This window comes from Amblyomma americanum, chromosome 4 (assembly GCF_052857255.1).
Source record: "Amblyomma americanum isolate KBUSLIRL-KWMA chromosome 4, ASM5285725v1, whole genome shotgun sequence".
Classification (NCBI taxonomy): domain Eukaryota; kingdom Metazoa; phylum Arthropoda; class Arachnida; order Ixodida; family Ixodidae; genus Amblyomma; species Amblyomma americanum.
In genome coordinates this window covers 200,321,213-200,338,933 of record NC_135500.1, presented here as the reverse complement: position 1 = coordinate 200,338,933, position 17,721 = coordinate 200,321,213, and the positions used below count along the sequence as shown (strand labels likewise).

Genomic DNA, 17,721 nt, shown 5'->3' with positions numbered 1-17,721 from the left:
TCCGAAACGATGCAGACTAGGCGTGAACGCCTTCTTGTGCGCGCTCATGGTTCTTCGCGTATACGGCTGGGAGCTGCTTGTGGATACGGTTGCGCGAATTAGCGGAAGTGCTTTATGCTGTATACTTGTCAGTGGCTTGGTCGGTTCGTGTTGCTCGGTATGGTGCACGTATACAGCACTTTCGCGAACGCTAAGTCGTAGAGTAGAGTAATCTAGAAAGCTCTTTTCCCGTGCTTTTCTATCCTGGTGTACACCCTTTCTGCGCTCATTGGTTTTTCACAGTCGAGCTTGCTGTACCCGGACGCTGTTAACCCAGCGCTGACAACGGCTACAGAATCCTCATTACGCTGCTGGGGCAATTCGACTACATTCTCAGTTTAGGCGAAATTTATAGATAAAAAAATTTGCTGGCGATTAATTAGATTGGTGCGGAAGAAATGAGATAGCATTCTTCTTTCACTCGGCAATCTGTTCTGATTTTTTTTCAGAACTGTTTCTGATATAGAAAGGTTCCTCTTTCCCTCTAGCAGCTCATTTTTGCTCTCTCTATTTTGTCATTTCTTATTGTTTGTTAAAGGGCAACTGGACCACTTTTTGAGAATTCCGCATTATTCAAGGATTCAACTCTATATAGGCTGCAGGTAAAGAATGCCAGGAGCTTTTACGCTAGCATTTAAAATAGTGACCTGATCGACGATTAGATTTTAGGCTTCTCCTGAGAGCACCGGAGGCGTGCGGAGAAGCGCGGTGTCACGTCACAGAAGGTAAGGTTTCAAAATCGCGCTGCCGCCAACCGCACCCTGCCGTGCCTAGTTGGACGCTACCAGACAACGCTCGGAGGGCTTTGCCTTCGGTGGCGTCGGCTTTTTTCCATGAAAGCCAGGGGTGTTTGTGCGTTGGACATCAACTGCTACTTTCGATGACGTCATGATGACCCCCCCCTTCCCCTCACTTGGAGCCGTGCGCTGCGGAGAAGCTTGATGGCTGCCTCGAATTCAATCGGCGATTACGCCACCATTTCAAATGCTATCCCGGAAGGACTTCGCACGCTGCAAGTTTCACACATTCGACCCCTTTAAGCTCGCCTATTTCTAAAACCTAAGCAGTTCCGCTACGGCTGTGGTAGCTACGAGGAATGTGTCACACGGATAGATCGCGGCGAGTCCTCATTTCTCTGCACCGGCCGACACGTGGCTATCACCGGTGGTTCTTACGAGACCCAGGGTCCTCTTCCCGGCCAATTCGGAGAAGGAATATAGTTCCTGAAAGCCAGATAGTTCTTCGAGAAGCTGTGTTTTTTGCGGCTTGCCGTGTTGTTGTCGGGTCGGAGTCAGTTGGTTCTTAGTCATTTTCATTTTGGCCGAGTCATTCCTAGTCCGTCGTCTCCCTCCTCTTCCCTACAAGTCTCCCCTGCAGGAGAGGGGAGGGGTATGGGGACGGTTGGTGCAGGTGGAAGCATCACACAGACGTCGAGGCCGGACAGTTTTCGCCTTCATGTCCCTCCTGAAACTATCGCATTGGAAATTTTACAGCCAAGTGTTCATATTGCGATTTCATTATCATCATCAGTCCAAATACGTCCACAGGGGGGTTACACTGGGAAGGTTTTATATGCTTTTGTGAGCAGAAACGAGAATAAAAAGAAAGCGGAGGGGGGTAACTTTTTCACAGTCTATGTCGTACAGAAGAAAATCGTCGCAGGATTAACCACTCCCCGTCGATAACGTCTCGTCGCCGTTAACCGCGCTGTCAAAACAATCGGGCTCGCGTGATGTCGTGCGAACATCTTCCCGAGGCTGGCTTCGGGCGTCTCAGCCGCGAGGCGCGCGCATACCTCGCGACTCGCTTTACTGCCGGCGTCCGTTGGCACGTCGTTAAAAACGGCGCGAGAGGCACTTTGCGGTTAGCGGGAGGAAGCGTCGCGCCATTCCTCCTCCTCCTCACTGTGACGCTGCTGCGGCTGCTGCTGCATACAGACCTCTCCCTATAGAAAGCGCGCTCGTCTTCTCTCTCTCGCGCGCAAAATTCTCCGCGGACGCGGCTGCCGCACGTGCGCGCATATCGCCGCGGATCAAATATAGTAGCCTTTTTACGAGCAGCCTCGGTTTCTGGAGCCCGCTAGGCGCGCCTTGTCTAGCCCGCGCATCGCGCTGCTGGCACGGGAAAAAAGCGCGCGTTTTCTGGCGGCAGCAGGCGGCAGGCAGTAGCGCGCCCTGTCTCGCTCCTTTTTTTGTACGCTTCTTGCTTTCGCCGCGCGCGGCGCGAGGATAGCAAAGCGTGGGAAACAGCTGTTCTCTGGCGTCCGATGCGCTTGTTTGCTGTTCGCTCGTCTTGCAGCTCGCCACTGCAGTGGGCGTGTGTGTGTGTGTACGTCACCCTTGTGAATGAGCCTCTTTAGAGCGGATCCGTTATCGGCGAGACGGGAGCCATCCGCGGGTCTGTGTGCGTGCAGCGTCTGCTCGCTGATCCCGCGTGTATAGCAGTATATAGTGTGCGCGTGGTCTAGCAGCAGCAGCAGTCGCAGCAAGCACCCACGCGGCTACCGAACTGAGCTCAGCTAGCAGCCGGCTTTTCCCGCCAGCCAGGAGAAGACCGTGGTTCGTCAGCGGCGCGCGCATCCGCGCTCTTTCGTGTTTCGCTTTTCTCCTCACTTGACAATCTCCAGGTGGAAGCGTGGTCGCTCCCCCCCGCCACTCGGAATGAGCGCGGCGCAGGACTCGCTTCCGGCCGGCTTCTTATCTCCGGAGCTAGGTTATTCCCTAGTGAGCCTGGTCTGAAGGGGAGCTGGCCTACCTTGCACGGGCGTGTGTCACAGTTACGCGGTAAATCAGTCGGGCCTAGCTGCGAGGTGAATGTCGTACGTTGTGAAGACGTGGTGTTGAAGAATTCGCGTTCAGATAATCCGGGTTGCTTCTTTTTGATCGCGTTTTGGATTTCACGCAACTTCCATAGTGGTGTTCCGCTGTGAAACACGATCAGAGTATAGTTCAGTTTTTGTCCTTATAAGCGACGTGTCACCTTGACCTTCGTGGCGAGTCCTAAACCCCGTTTAAGCGATCATGAATGGCCTTGAAGGGGTCAGGTTTAGGGTTTTATGCACTGTGCTTGTACTTGCTTCTCCGGCCACCGTTACGAGTGCTCTTTCCGCCTTGATAAGCTGCAACCGCAGCGGCGAAATCCCCTCCGGCTTCTTTCTGCCGGTAGGGAGTGAGGCCAGACCAGTCTATCGACAAAGCCAAAACTGGTCGCACTGTACACGGCGCTGGGGCGGGCCCCTGTGCACAGACTGGCTCATGCATGCCTGCGTGCGCAGAGGAACGAACTGCCGCGCCTCTTCGCGGACGGCCTCTTTGGCGACCATCGAGGCCGAAGTAATGAAAGTGACGTGCCGTCTGGTGCGCGCGGCCGCGGGATTAGGTTTTTCCCCCTTCGCTTTGTTCCCCCTCCTGCTCCTCCTCCCCGTTCTCCATGCGTCCACGGCCTCCGCCGCCCGGTGGTGCTGGCAGCGCAGAGTGGCGCTCTGCCTGCCCTTTGTTTCCTCGCGCTCCGAGGGTCAGACCGCAGGGTCGGGGGACCACGAAGGGCGATGGGGGGGACTTCCTTTATCTTCGTCGCTTGCTATCGTGTTCCTCCTCGTCCCTTTCAGGGTTTTCTTTTCGTCGCTGTATTAATCTTTTATTTTGCGGGAAGCCATTGGAAAATTTCGCGAATGTACGAGTAAAGAATAATAATAACGCAGCTTCCTAGCTCCTTTTTTTTTCTACGTTGCTTAGTACGCTTTCATGCTTGCGTTTTGTCCCAGCGGCTTTCCTGCATAGCGAGCGATACGAGCATTTGGTTATTGTGAAGAGCAGCAGCCAGCAAACGATCAACTGTTTGGGGTCTCTCGCCATTGCGGTGCATGTGGCTTCTGTCCTCTGCTTTGTCGTCCCTTCGTATATCCGGGCTTCCTTTTCTTGTTGCAGTTGTTTCTTTGTGCGCTGCCGACGGCGCGTCTTCGAAATCACTCATCCGCGAAAACGATGCCTCTCCTTGGGGGCCGAGCTGTCTCCCTCCACCCCCCCCCCCCCCCTCCTCCCCCTGCGGCCGGCTCTTGTCATCTTTGCCGCCGCTTGCTCGAGCGCCGTCTCCTTCTTCCGCTCCGATCGTTCTGATCAGGGCGGCGACCGAACTCGGCGGAATGCCACTGCCCGCCTTTCTTTCTGCCAGGCAGATTGAGAGTGAGAGGGTTGTATATGCGCCGGTGAGGCGCCGTAGGTATGCATCCTCATCTTCCGTCTCAACCGGTATCCAGAGGCCGCCACTGTCCATTCTTCTTTCTTACATGCGCGCCAACAATGCAGGCGACCTGGTATCTTTCGCCGTGCGTGCGCACTCGCCCCGAGTATACCCTCTTATGTGCCCGAAGTGTTCGCCGCCAACACCACCGCAGGTTAGTAGCCGCGAGGTGTCGCTGCGCCGTCGCGACGGCGCGTATCAGCACTTGGTCCCCTCACCCTCGCCAGCGTTCTCTCTCTCTCTCTCTCTCTCTCTCTCGTGTGGATGCTACCAGCACTGTGAAATCCGAGAGCGGCGTCGCGATTGCGCTCCGACGCCTCCGAAGAAGCGGGGGGCACCCAACGCTTTTTCGTCGCCACTTACCGAGGTGTGCCTCTCCTCCCGGAGCCTCCTCCATTGTCGTTCGAGAGCCCTTGTTGCATCCCCCAGCGTCCCTTCCCGGTCCGCTTCGCAGCACGCGCGCACACTTGCCGCACACACGCACACAGAGAAGCGTGAAAGTGCCCCCGAAAGGTGTCCCGACACCTTGTCCCTGTGGCGGCGGCGGCCTCCGCTCTGAGCCATATCGTTCCAGCCGGGCGTGATCGCCGACAATGGGCGCGCGTTGTTGTGTGTGTGCTGCGCTCCTCTTCCGCGGCTGTACACGGAGTGGGTTCTCTCCCTCTCCCCCGCGTCAAGTGGGAGACGCGTTCGGTGTTGAGAGCTGTTTGCAGTCCTCCATCAAAGGGCGGCTCTCCGAGCTTTGTGCAAACACACACCGCCGCGCGGCTTCACGCGCTGTCGCCTCCGTGTGTGGCTCCAGCTTCGAGTCCTGGGCGGCGCGAGCGACTCCTCACCTCCTTCGTCTTGTCTTCTTTCCCTCGTCTTCTCCTTTGTTTTGTTTTTATTTTTGCATAAGCTATATCCTCCTTCGGGCTAGTTTCGCGTTTTTGGACAGTCAGTGTTTTCTTCTTGGCTAAGGTGCGTGAACCCTGCTTGCTTCCACTTCTTCCTCGATGTGCGTAGATCTCTTCTTCTGGGTTTTTTGTCCCGAGGTTTTTTTTTTTTTCAGCTTTACATGACTACACTCATATGGTGGAGCGATGCACGTTGAGCCTCGTTGCAACGTATTTGAACTGGCCCGTTGATTATTTCGCTATAGCCGTAGCTTCGTTATAGCCAGTGTTGACCGAGCTTCCAAGGGGAACCGCCATTCCTTCTTTATATCCGTTATTTCGTTATAACGAGGTTTGACTGTAGTTGAATTTGTATAGGTTGCGTTAATTTTTTAACTGAAATACAGAGCCAGCCAGCCCTTCGTGATCTTAATGGTGTAGTACATATAGTTGCGATTCTAGTTTCCGCTTTTGGGGCAGCAGGTAGGGGCGCATTCTGAGCAATCCTTTGTACTGCCGGTTCTCCCTGCGCCTTCCAGTCGGCACATGCCGAGATCCCGGCCGCGGAGGCCGCGTTTCGATGGAGACGAAATTCACTAGGCGCCTGTGTGCTCTCAACAAATCCGGAGCCCTGCACCGGGCCTCTTTCACTGCCTCCTTGCACCATCCCTCACGGCGCGGTTCGGGTGCCCACCGGCAGTGAGGCAGTTACCGGGCTTTTCCTTTCTTTATAACCTATTTCTTTTAATTGGCACATCTCTTGGAAGGGCCTGAACTCTCAACAGACATTGATGGAATACGTATATAGATATGTATGTCTATAGCACTTTCATCGCTAAAAAAAGCAAAAGATGTACGTTGGACCGTTGGGAATGGGGCTGAAACTGGTGCCGTCTTTTATTTATTTATTTTTGTAGTGGTCGCGCGCTTACTTGAGTCTACGCGCGCATGCTGTTTACCTGCTGTGGATTGTGGTTGATGTGTTAAGCAGGTTGAGGGTGGGCCTCAACTGACTTGGCATGAACAGTCGCGTGCACGCTTCTGTAGAACTCGCAGCATAATGAACAAGCTGCAGATAGCACCTCACTGACGGAGACCACCGTCTGAAGGATATGGCGAAACTAAAAGGCGCTTTAAGAGGAGGGGGAGGAGGGTCATGTTCGCCGAACCGCTCGTTCAAAACTCGTGTCGTGACTCCCGGTTGTGTGTACAGCGAGGCCGCGTGAGGCCCAGGGCACGTCCCTTTGTCCGCCAGCGACGGGTGCGCCGTCTCGATTGTGCAGTACGTGTGCTCCACCTAAGCCGATTACGGTAGGGGCCGCGCGCTAGAAGTGGCCGCTTAGAACAGCGCGGGCGAGGGTGCGGTACGGAGTCGCACACACGCGTGCGTAGCCAAACGGCAGCCCTCTTCACGAGTGCGGTGGTCGATGGTGCGGTATCTCTTCGCCCAGCACACACGGCGGTTGTGTGCCTTTGCCTCCGCTCGGGGGACCGCGGCCCGTCATGTTTGCGTAGCGTAGTCTGTTCCGCTCAAGATACGGAGCGCTCCCCCTCTTGATTAGAGGCGGCCTTAACGAGAGCAGACTGTTTGCGTTCCTATCCGGACGGCCCGGGACATCGACTTCTTTTAACGGGTCCCTCCTCCTCACCTACTTCCTTTTCTCCTTTATTTTTTTTCTCGGGCGCTTGCTGTTAGCTGGGTGCCATAAAACGTTCTGTTTGCACAGAGTCGATCACGAAAGCTCCAGGGAGTGAGTTAAATGACGCTTCGCGTACGTACGAGCAACGGATGTATCGGTAACTGGACGCATTTTTTAGTCGCCCGTACAGTTTATTTCTTTCTTTTTTTGTTTCTTTCTTTCTTTCGCGTCGAAACTCTTCTTCGATTTGTTTTGTTAGCGCTACATTGTTATTGCCATTCACAGTGCCCGGTGAGGACGTTCCACCTCCCAGCAGCTGCGGCTGCCTCGTAGTAAAACGTAAGTCAAGGGCGCGCGGGGCAGAGCATACGTTTTAGCACGTTGGCAGGAACGTACTCTTCGAGTGAACAAATGCGATGACAAGTGCGTTCTGGGACACGGCCGCGTAAAGAATGGCATGAAAGATTCCGCTGTCAGCAGCCGTCGCGCGTGTGTACACCTTTGCTGCTCGCGAAGTTTTATGCGCGCAGCCAGTCGTAACTACACCTGCTTTGCTTTTTGACCCTGCTCGGCTTTCCTCCGCTCGAGCAAAGGAAACGAAGGTATTGATTTTAAATGCGTTTCGCTCCTCTAAATGTCACATCCTGTGCAGGCACAAAATTTGGTTTTGAGGAAAGCAAATGTAACTGTCTCACTTTTCGGTGAACACCTCAAGCCGCGCCGTGGCGGGGGGCAATGAGTGAAAGAAAGAAAGAAAGAAAGAAAGAAAGAAAGAAAGAAAGAAAGGAATAAAAGAAAGAGAGGAATAAAAGAAAGGAAGAAAAAGAGAGAAATGAAAGAAAAGAAAGAAAAGGAAGGGAAGGAGGAAAGAGAAAAAGAAAGAAAGGAAGAAGTGCCGTAGTGGAGGGCTCCGGAATAATTATTTGGACCTCCTGAGGATCTTAAACGTGCACTGATATCGCACGGCACACGGGCGTCTTTTGAGTTTCGCCTCCATCGTAAGCAGCGCGATCGGAACGGGACAAGCCGGTTGGGTCGCTGCAGATCTTCTTCAGAGGTGGATACTGCGTCTCGATGCAAGCTACTTTACAGCTACTGTCCTCAATCGCGGCGGACAGCGAAGGCTGGGTGCACAGGAGAAATTTGTCTTGTACTCACTGACTCACGGTCTTGGAAGCCGTCTTGTTTCAGCGTTTACAAAATCCTCGAGGAGCGTTTGCTTGTTCATGCATACACTATTAGGACGAGATTTAAGACTTTAATCTTCCTTGTTCTGATACACGACCGTCGCAACGGATCGAGGAAAGGAGATGGGATCCGGTAGACTGCTTTACTGGCATATGAGACGTTCCATGGGGAGCAGGGTGGAGAGGGGGGCAGAGATATAGAAATTGTTCGTTAGCTTCAGTAGCCATAAGCCAGTTGTTCGGGCCGAGTATTCGCTTTATCAATTCGGAATAACAGTCTAGTCATTTAATTGCAAGTATGTAGCAGATGTGTGCGTGATAAGTGCTGGTCACCGACGCCTGTGCCTGTTGATATATCCCTTTATTACTCTCACTAAGCGTTTGCCGGTGGTATAAATTCACTGTTCAGAAAGCTTCGTGCGCTCAGCGTAACGCCGTTCGTTCATGCTGCTAAACGCACAGAGGAGTCTTAACCTGCGCACGCGACTGAATTACTTCAATGCGGATTCGTGCCCGCCATTCGTTTGCGCCCGCATTAAAATAAAAACAAAACGAAATGGAGCCGAACAGGAACTCTTAGATCGCTTCGTATGATTGAATCGCTGCCAGCGCAAGACGTATACCCTCGGTCCAAATGAATAATTGAGGGCCTACCGCTCAGGGACGCGCGCGGTCGCCTTGACCAGCGTATATATATACTACACGTATACCGGCCGTCGTCTGGCGGCGCACCGCCGTTTGCATTTCTCGGGTGGCGATATTTCTCTCGCGATGCCAAGGCGAGTAAACTGATCCCGCGTATGAGCGGCGATTCTCTTTCCGCGTGCGCAAGACTAAGAGCCCCTCGAGGGAAAAGAATCGCCTCCGTGCCGGAGTCGACGAGGCTATTTGCAGTGGAAAAGGAGAAAAGGAGGGAAAAGAAAAAAAGCGAGCAAAGGAAGGGGAGAAGAAAGAAAGAAAGATGGCGGTCGCCGTGTGTCCCTGTTGTTTCTCTCTATTTTCTCCGCCAACCGAGGAGGAGGAGGACAGATGCAGGGGCGAGATAGAAGCCGCGCAGATTGAGCGTCGTCCCTCTTCCGTCCGCTTGCTTGCTTGCGTTCGGTGGCGCCTGTCCCGCTGCTGCTGCTGCTCACGAGGCCGGGACTAACAAGGGAAGCGGCTCTGCGAACTTCTTCGCGGCGGCGGGAGCGGACCGCGGGATGCCGGGCACCGATAAGGCCCCGCGATGCATGGGAAGAAGGAGTCCTGCGAGACGCCCTGCTTGTAGCTTTTTTTTTTTTATCCCCGCTTCACTTGCAACGCCGGAGGTGCATGCAGTCAGTCTCTCGCGGACACCGGGTCTCCTAGTTTTTATCTGATGAGCCTTCGCCGTTTGTCAGCGAGCGCCAGCCGGCGACTGTCTCCAGTGCGCTGACGCTGGTGAGGTGCTCCGCCGCTGTCCGTGCGCGGCTTCTTGGCGGAGCGAACCCTCCCCCAATCGCCCGCGTATATAGCAGCAGCATCAGCCGTCTTCGCTCGCGGCCATCAGTTAATTTGCTCTCCGTGCAGCTTCTCTCCGAGCTTAGCGTCCTCTCCTATTTGGCTTCTGTTTTGCAGACTTGGTCCTCGCCGAGGAACCTTCAGAGCCGGCGCCGTGCGCGCCTCTCCTTGTCTTTGTCTCCGCGTCCGATCGGAGCGCGTTTTTCTTCTTCCGACGCGGTCTCTGCGTGTGTCTGCGCCATGGTCATCCCCGATTGCGGCGATAGCGATAGCGGCGGCGAATTTACGGTTTACTTATCGGAAGTGCGCACACGTGGTGAGGACTCAAGCTGGCGAGGTCGTGGAGCGGCCGAACTCACCTTCGCGACATGCGTGACAGTCGGTTCTTCTTCGGCCGGCGCTGTGCGCTGCCTACGGCGCGTCAACCAAGTGATGCAACGCCGGAGGTGGTGCGTGCGTGAGAACGCTGAACACGGTGTTTTTTTTTTCCCAGGTGTAGATGTTCTTCGGACACACCTGGGCCACTCCGGCCGATGGTGGTTGAGTGCGCACTCGTGCGAATGTGCTGCATGTTGCTTAGTGCTTCTTCGACTAGTGGGCCATTCAGTGCATTGCCGCTGCCAAAGGAGGGCTTGCGCCCAGCCACATGACAAACCTTTGCGGTCTTCAAGCGGTCACTGAGGAAGATTTCAAGACTGAGGCATTCTGCTAAAGACATCAGTGCTGTCTTGACCTTACAGCAACAGCGTCATAATGATAATTGAACACGAAATTCTTGTTTTTTTTTTCTCTTTTCATTTTCGATGGCTGGGGGAAGGGGGGGGGGGGGGACTTTGTTCCACGTCGCGTAGGCCAGCACGCCGTCTTACTCGAATTTTCACCGGTAAACCTAACTAGCAAGCGTTGCTCTATGTCGACGGATAACATCCCTGTCAGGGCGCTTTGTTTTTCGGGTGAAACCAGCTTTTTACCCGATTCTTGCGCTTCGAACACATTTCTGAAAAAATTGGGTTAAACCAGATTTCTACCCGAAAACGCTCCTGAACACACCGAGGCAGGGGAGTGAGAGGCTCGTTACGATACATGTGAAAGAACCCGGAGAACTTACGTTTTCCTGCACCTATAGCTGAAGACACCGCGCGAGAACTGGCGAATATCCTTTGCTAATAGGAGGGTTTTCGTTTAACTAGTGATCTTAAGCCTTTTGTAGCGCTTGTTAATCATTGTCTTAATTTGAGATAACGCTTGTTATCCATGACGTGGCTTAATTTTCGATTAACCTCGAAAAGTACTTTTTAGAAGCGAGGGACCAAAAACCCCACCTATATAATATATAAATGGAGCATTACTGCCTCGCGGGAAAGTATGTTTTCCCGCGCGTGGTAGCGCAGCAGACAAGAGTTCCTCGTATACATACGCGATCGAGTGGAAGCAGCGGCCGCGATTGTTCTTACGCAAGCCGCACTTTGCTCTGCCAGAGCGCGCATTTGGGGACGTCGATCGGAGGTTCTCGGTGCTTTTTGCCGCCGGAGCCGCCGCCAGCGAGCAGAAACTTTCCGCGGGGCCCTTCGCGCGTCCAGCGCTGCATCCGGCTAATGTGATTTGGATGGGGAGTCGCAATCGAATTAGAGCCCCCGACTGTATCGATCACGTGATTGCGCACTGCAACACGCGTGCCGCCCCCAGGCAGCGGCGGCGGGGGGCGGCGCCCTAAACGGATTAGTGCGCGCCACTCCGCTCGCTCTCAGGAGCACTAAACGTGCGCCGGCGACCCTTTTTCAGTCTGAAGCGCGTGCTCCGCAGTGTCGGCGCTTGCAAAGGAGGAGGAAGAGGATGGGGCGTAATGGACGCTGCTGCGTGCGAGCTCTCGGTTAAAACAGCGCCGTCCTGCAGGCGATGCAGCGGCGTGGGGCACTTTTCCTTTCCGATTGGATTCGCCTGATGCGCCTCATCCGCGGAGGGCATGCTGCTGCCGACTCTGACGTCATAAGAGCTGAAGGCTCGACTGCGTCTCGTTGTGCCGCGTATTAAAGCCCCTCCGTTCCGGACTGCGAGCTGCAGCGTCGTTGCCGAGAATATCTCCACGCAGACGGGAGAGCTGACGCGCGATCGCTTCTGCGGCGTTTGTTTTCCCGTGTGCGAAGGAAATGGCCTTGTCGAAGGAGGTTAATAGTCGGGGGGTGGAAACGCGCGACGATCGTGTGGCTTCCTCTTCTACGTGACTTGATTCGGAGTCAACAGAGGCTGAAAACGTGAGGGAGATGTTCGGTTTGCTGGCAACTTTGGAAGGAACGTTTTGGGACGGGCATAGGTTCGTGAGAATTGCGGCATTTCTCTACTCTCCTTGCCGGTATCGTCAGTGTCCTCCTCGGCGCTGTGACTCACTGCGCCCATTGGTATAAGGTATAGGATGCGTCATTCTTATTAGGACCCCCCCCCCCCCCCCCCCCCCTCGAAAACGTCCTGGTTTCATCATAGAAGGCCAGTAGCTGCTTGCGCTGCGTGCTCTTGCGGCGATAGCAGTGTATTAAACTTTCTCTGGCGTAGACAGCGCTGTCGTGCTGCATGTAGCGGAAAGCTGCCGTGGTTCTCCCGCTTCTGAATGAGAGGATGTCGGCCACAGTACTGGCCCTAAGAATGTGTATCTTGCATGGTCTTACCGATCCAGGTGGACTGGTACCGAGATACAAACAAATTAACTCCCACGTCCAGTCCGCGGCTCTCTAGACATGTTTCAAGCCACTCTTCTCGCGCTTGATTCGGGTGTGCCAGTAAGAAGTGTCGCGGGTGTCCTTTGAGACCCATGCAGCTGTCAGAGGAGGTGCATTGAGTGCAGGGTCTCTAGGAAGGTGGTGCGAGACTTTGGAAGCGGGAGCTAACGTGTACGGCTGTCGCTCTAACTTGTCCCCTGGGGCACGGCACGGTTGGAAGTCTGAAATGTTTTCTCGTCTTGCTCCGCCTTTCCTGTGGACTTCTGGTGTGAGCCTCTCTAAGTTTCGCTCCGCAGACATCGAGGTTGCGTGAGAAAGCGAACACCGCGCGCGCCACGGCGCCGCACGGTGCATCCGCGCAGCGGGGGTGTATACACACGCAGAGATGGGACGGCTCGCTGAGTGGTCTATTCTTGCCCCGCTCAGCGCTCGGCCGCGACGGGCTGTTCACGTTACGCCGGCCGCCACCGCTGCGCGCGAGCGGGACACCCACCCGGGGCGCTCTGCGGGAGGGGAAAGCGGCGCCGATGAACGGGAACGATTACGCGCTGCACCGGTTCCTGTTACGATGCTATCGTCGTCGCCGCCGTCCCATATGGAGTGCCTAATGAACGCGCCGAGCTCACCGCCCGCTTTTCTTCCCCCTTCTTTCTCCACGGTCTGGCGCCGCGCATGGTTGCAAACCGCGCGCCCGAGTCGCGTGCTAAGTTCGGAGCCCCGGGTCCAATCTGTCTGCCGCATCTCGCAACTGTGTTCACGTGTGGCGCGCTGTTCCGAGGCAACGTCACGGGCGTGTTGCGCGTTTCAGACGGGCGCAAAATGAGAGGGGGAGATAGGGTCAAAAGAAAAGAAATGGAAGTGCGAGCACGTTTTAACGCCTTCCCGTGAAGTGGCGGTGAGCCACCGCAGTTGAGGGGGGGGGGTCATGCGAAACATTTCGGCCCTGGCTGTCTTCTTTCCTGTCCTGCCAACGCGCACGCGCCTCTCCCGCTTTCAGATGCGTGTAGTCTAATCGCGCCCACAGCGTGGTCGCTTCCCCACGGTGCATGGTTGTCGAGCGAGGAAGAGCAGCTTCCAGGACACGCGAGCGCGCGCACCCGCCCGCCCGCGTGCTCTGATTGATGCCCCGGCGCGATTAGAAAATTGCGGGACTGCCTCCCCCGCCACCCGTCTTTTCCGCGGCGACGGCTGTAGGTGCGGTTCGCAGCGACGCGTTTCAATCTGCCTCCGGTCACTGGGGAAACGAGGCCGCTCGCAGCAGCGGCAGTACCGTGTCTGTCCTCATGTGCTCTTCGTGAGTCTTCTTTCTCTGTCCGCAGAGGGGCAGCCAATACTTCTATTTTTTTTCTACTTAGTGGTCACGTCACTTGTGTGGCGTGGGCGTTCGCCGTGTTGTGCGGTAGCTGTGAGCATTTCGCGGCATACGCACAGGCTCACACGTGTGAGTGGGACTAGTTGCGATTAATCGCGGAAGCGGACACGCGCGCGCTAACCTTTGATACGGGCGCGAAAGTAGCTCGAGCATAGGAACAACGTGGCCGCCATTTCTTTTTTCGGCCCTCACAAGGCATGCTTAGAGGCTCGCGCAGTTCACATTGAGTGCCCGCAGTGTTCGTTGCAGCAGTGCCTCAAAGCCTAAAAAAAAAAAAGCCGTTCCAAAAAACACATTGGGGCCTGGTCACGAACTGAACATCAACTTCCTCGCCCATAACCTCACTCCTTGAGAAGGAGGTACTGCTTCTCGAATGTTGCGCGAATTGAGGGCCCTCTTTTTTTTTTTTTTGCGCTACTGTCGTTATTTCTTGAATGCGTGTCGTGTACAGTCGGGGACAAAAGTCTGTGGACCACGTGTTCCTCAAACGAAGCAGATTGCTGTACCTCTAGCCGGCGCCTGGAGACAACACTTGTGGAGATGAAAGAACAAAATTTTGAGTTTCACCTCCACAACTGTGACCTCCAGCCACAGGCTAATAGTAGAGCTGTCGGATTCGTTTGAAAAACACGTGGTCCACAGACTTTTGTCCCCTACAGTAATCTGTGTGATACACTGTCTGCCTGCATGTGTACTTGCGTGCATGCAGTAACGCTGTAGCGGCTATAGTGGCTCTCTCTGAAAAAAAAAAAACAAAATGTGTGCCCTCTCGTGACCCAGTGCGCTTCTTCTCTTCCTTGCTCGTGCGCAGGCGATCAAGTATTGCGACCATGTGCATGGCAAGTGGCATTTCTCCGAGATCCGGGCCATCTTCTCGAGGCGCTACCTCCTGCAGAACATCGCTCTGGAGATCTTCCTGGCGTCGCGAAGTGAGTCCTCTCTCTGCCTTCCTTCGCGTTGCTTTCAGGTACCGCGGAGTTATCGCCTTCGGCGTTGCTCCCAAGCGCGCGTTCGTTCATGCGGCGCCTCTGTTTTAACGCTTCCCGAGGCAGAGGATACTTGGTGGCGAATCGAACAACTCGTTGCGTTAGCGAAATGCCAGTGCACTGTAAGTGAAGGGATCAGTCGCGACAAAGCGAGTATCGCGTGGCGAAAAGCATGCCGTTAGAGGGTGTAGCCGGGCCAGCACGTCCATGGTGGGATATCGGATGTGTCCGGTTGTCCCGTAGTGAAGCGAACCGATTTCCCGTATTCAGTGTTGTTTCTTCAGGAAGACTAGAAGATTCGGGAGCTCTGTAGGATCACATGACGCCATTCCCAGCACTATTGATTCGATAATAACGGTAGTTACTACGGGACACGTAGGAAGAGCGTGGTCCCTCCTTAAAATCAAGCTTACCACCCCCACCCCCCCCCTCCCACCGTCCTTTCAAGAATTTTAGCTTGAGCCGCCGGCGAAAAACAATCCGTGTCTGCATGTCTGGTTGCTATAGCCGGTGTTCCCGAGCTTTCCGAACGGGCATCGTTCCGTGATAAACCGTCAACCTACGGTACGAGACCGCGTAACTTTGCACCGGCCAGTGATGTGGTCAATAATTTTTTTTCTTCTTGTGAAGGAGGATTCATTAATTATTTCTTTACCGTGTGAAAATTTGCCGTTGTTTGTTGTTTCGTTTTATTATTTTTTACTTAAAATGATGCATTGGCCGCAATAATGTGCAGCGCATCAAAATGAAGCTAATGAATCTACCATTTTATATTATGCATTTCAGACTGAAATATTAGGCACTAATGTGAAGATTTATTTGACAAATACAAATCTCCTAACGTAAAGGTGATTCAGAATGATAGACATGTTGAAAGTAAATGGTGAACTGTAATACGCGGGAAAAATTGTGACCCGCATAAATTTAGTGAAGATGACAGCGAAGCTTCAGAAGACATGTGAATATCAAGAAATAAAGTTGGCTAGTATGCATCAAATGTGCAAAATGTGGTACCTCGTTAATGTTTCGAGGCGAAAAAGGAAAACTTCACTGGCCAAGTAAGGCACACTTGTCATTGGGCATAAGAGATCCTTAATGTAGAAGGACACATGCAGGCATCGAACATGAACATAAGAGCTTCAGAATGCATTTTCGACGTTAACCTGGGAAGAAGAAGACCCGAGGCCGAATTGCGTAACGATCAAATCGCAAACCATTCACAAACCGATCAATTAGCCCCGCTCCTATTGGTCGATATGTCCTCCAGTCCATGCCGACCTATAGGAGGGATGTTTGTGACAGTTTTGCGATTGTGATATCACCGTCATTCGGCCCCCAGAAAACAAGCTGTCATCGGTGCACTAGAGATGCAGTCGCAGGAGCTCGATGATGTTCTCGTAAGTGAGCAAGGCATCGCTTGACGCGCAGCTGCAACTTCGACCTTTTTTTACGGGTCATCGGCTGTCATCCACGTACGCCTTGCGTCCTGATGTAGAACACCGCTTCTTTGCGCACTAACTCTAAAAGTTTTTTGCGTAAAGGCTTGCGCCCGCTAGGAGGCTCCAGAGGGTCTAAACTATTTGTGTGCAAGGAACGCACACACACAACTTTCGAAATTCGACCCCATCAGCCACATCAAGAAAACCAAACAATTTTTGCGCATTGCCATAATGAAACCACCGCGCTTAATGGGAAATGTGATTTTAAAGTCGATGTCATATTTTTGAAGCTTTACAACTCGTAACAGGTAGCTAATTTGCCTGGAATCCTATAGTACGATGTAAAAGTGCTCAAAAGTCGGTGTTGAGGAAAACAGCGCGCGATATCTGGGTCACCGATGGCCCGCGCTCAATGGGCACGGTAAGAACAGAGTTGAGAAATCGGTGCTAAGCTCAAGTCCGCGAAAAGTTGACGTCACTCCGGTTACCTGCTGTAAAATTGATAGAGCAGTAAGTGATGAAGTATGTAGGTTAGGCCACACGTTCTCGTTACCGCCGAATTTTGGACGATCGCTTCGTAAAAGCGTCGAAACGGACGAGATCGTCGCGCTCAGACACGGTGAGGACGTTTCGTTCCGTCACCTAAAATTATTTTCCCGGCGTTAAGCTGAGGGCACACCGAGGACATATTGTAGTTAAAATGCCGTATAGTATGTCACTGCAGTCCAACTTCAGAGACCACTGTCACTGAAAACGGAGCTTTTATAACATTTGAAAGACCAGAAAACAAAATGAGGTGTTTCCATCACTGGCCGGTTTCGAAAGTAAACGGCGTGCGTCGACACTAAATGTTATACGCGGATCCCAGAGGCTACGCCACATCACCATTCACTTCAAAGCGGCGACAGCCAGTCCTTCTCGGTGTTCACGTCGCGGGTTCGAATTTAACAATTTTCCCGACACAATTAAGACCGAGTTTTCTCGGTCATGAATGCGTGTTTTGCTGCCGGACAGACGTTAACATACCCACGCCGAACCAGAGAATCATTTTTTTTTTTTTGCGGGAACTTTACTAACTCGAATAGAGTTGACTTCAGTGCCCAATTAAGGCAGAGCAGTTTGGAGACGAAAACATCCCGGCTTAACGAAGCTTCTGCGCAGCAGCGCCTCCCAAGCGTAAGGCTTATATTCATGAGGAGCCATGGCCTTTCCTCATTGTCATGCACTGGCGACCTCATGTCGCAGCCTCGAGGGGGCCGTCACTTGGCACTCTCAAGCCAGGAGCGACAACGCCTCGGCCTCGGCGTGTAATACCTTCAGCGAGACCCCCGACGCCCCTCTCTGATGGTGGTGTTAGGGACGGGTGAGCGTAGGGAAAGGAGGTGAGAGGGAAGGGGGGGGGGGGGGGGGGGCACACCGTGGGCGTTGATTTAGGGGCCGCGCCTTTTTGTCACAGCGTCGCGAGCTCGCACCGCCGCCGAGATTTACGGTGCGCGCCTGGCGTCCTGCGACGCCGCCGCTTCAGCCGAGGCTCCGGTCGCGCGGGCCCCTTGGAGCTGGGGCCCGGGACTCCCGCTTCCTGTATCGCTCAGAACATGGTTCGCGAAGCTGCGGCTCAGGCTGCTGCTGACTACGACGCGGTCATCTGCGCTGCGGTGCGCCTCAGCGCCCAGTGTCTTTGTGCGCGGACACCTGGGCTCCCATGTATGCGCGGTGTGGGTCGGACGTGGAGGATAGCGGGGGTTAAACTGTGC

General features: G+C 54.0%; 1 protein-coding gene across 1 annotated transcript in view; it reads left to right on the top strand.

The window, feature by feature from the left end:
- The window catches only part of LOC144129058 (neurobeachin-like), a 318,181-nt gene that overhangs the window by 239,400 nt on the left and 61,060 nt on the right, over positions 1-17,721 (top strand). The window contains 1 exon segment of the mRNA XM_077662943.1: positions 14,354-14,471. Coding sequence (XP_077519069.1) covers positions 14,354-14,471 — 118 coding nt within the window.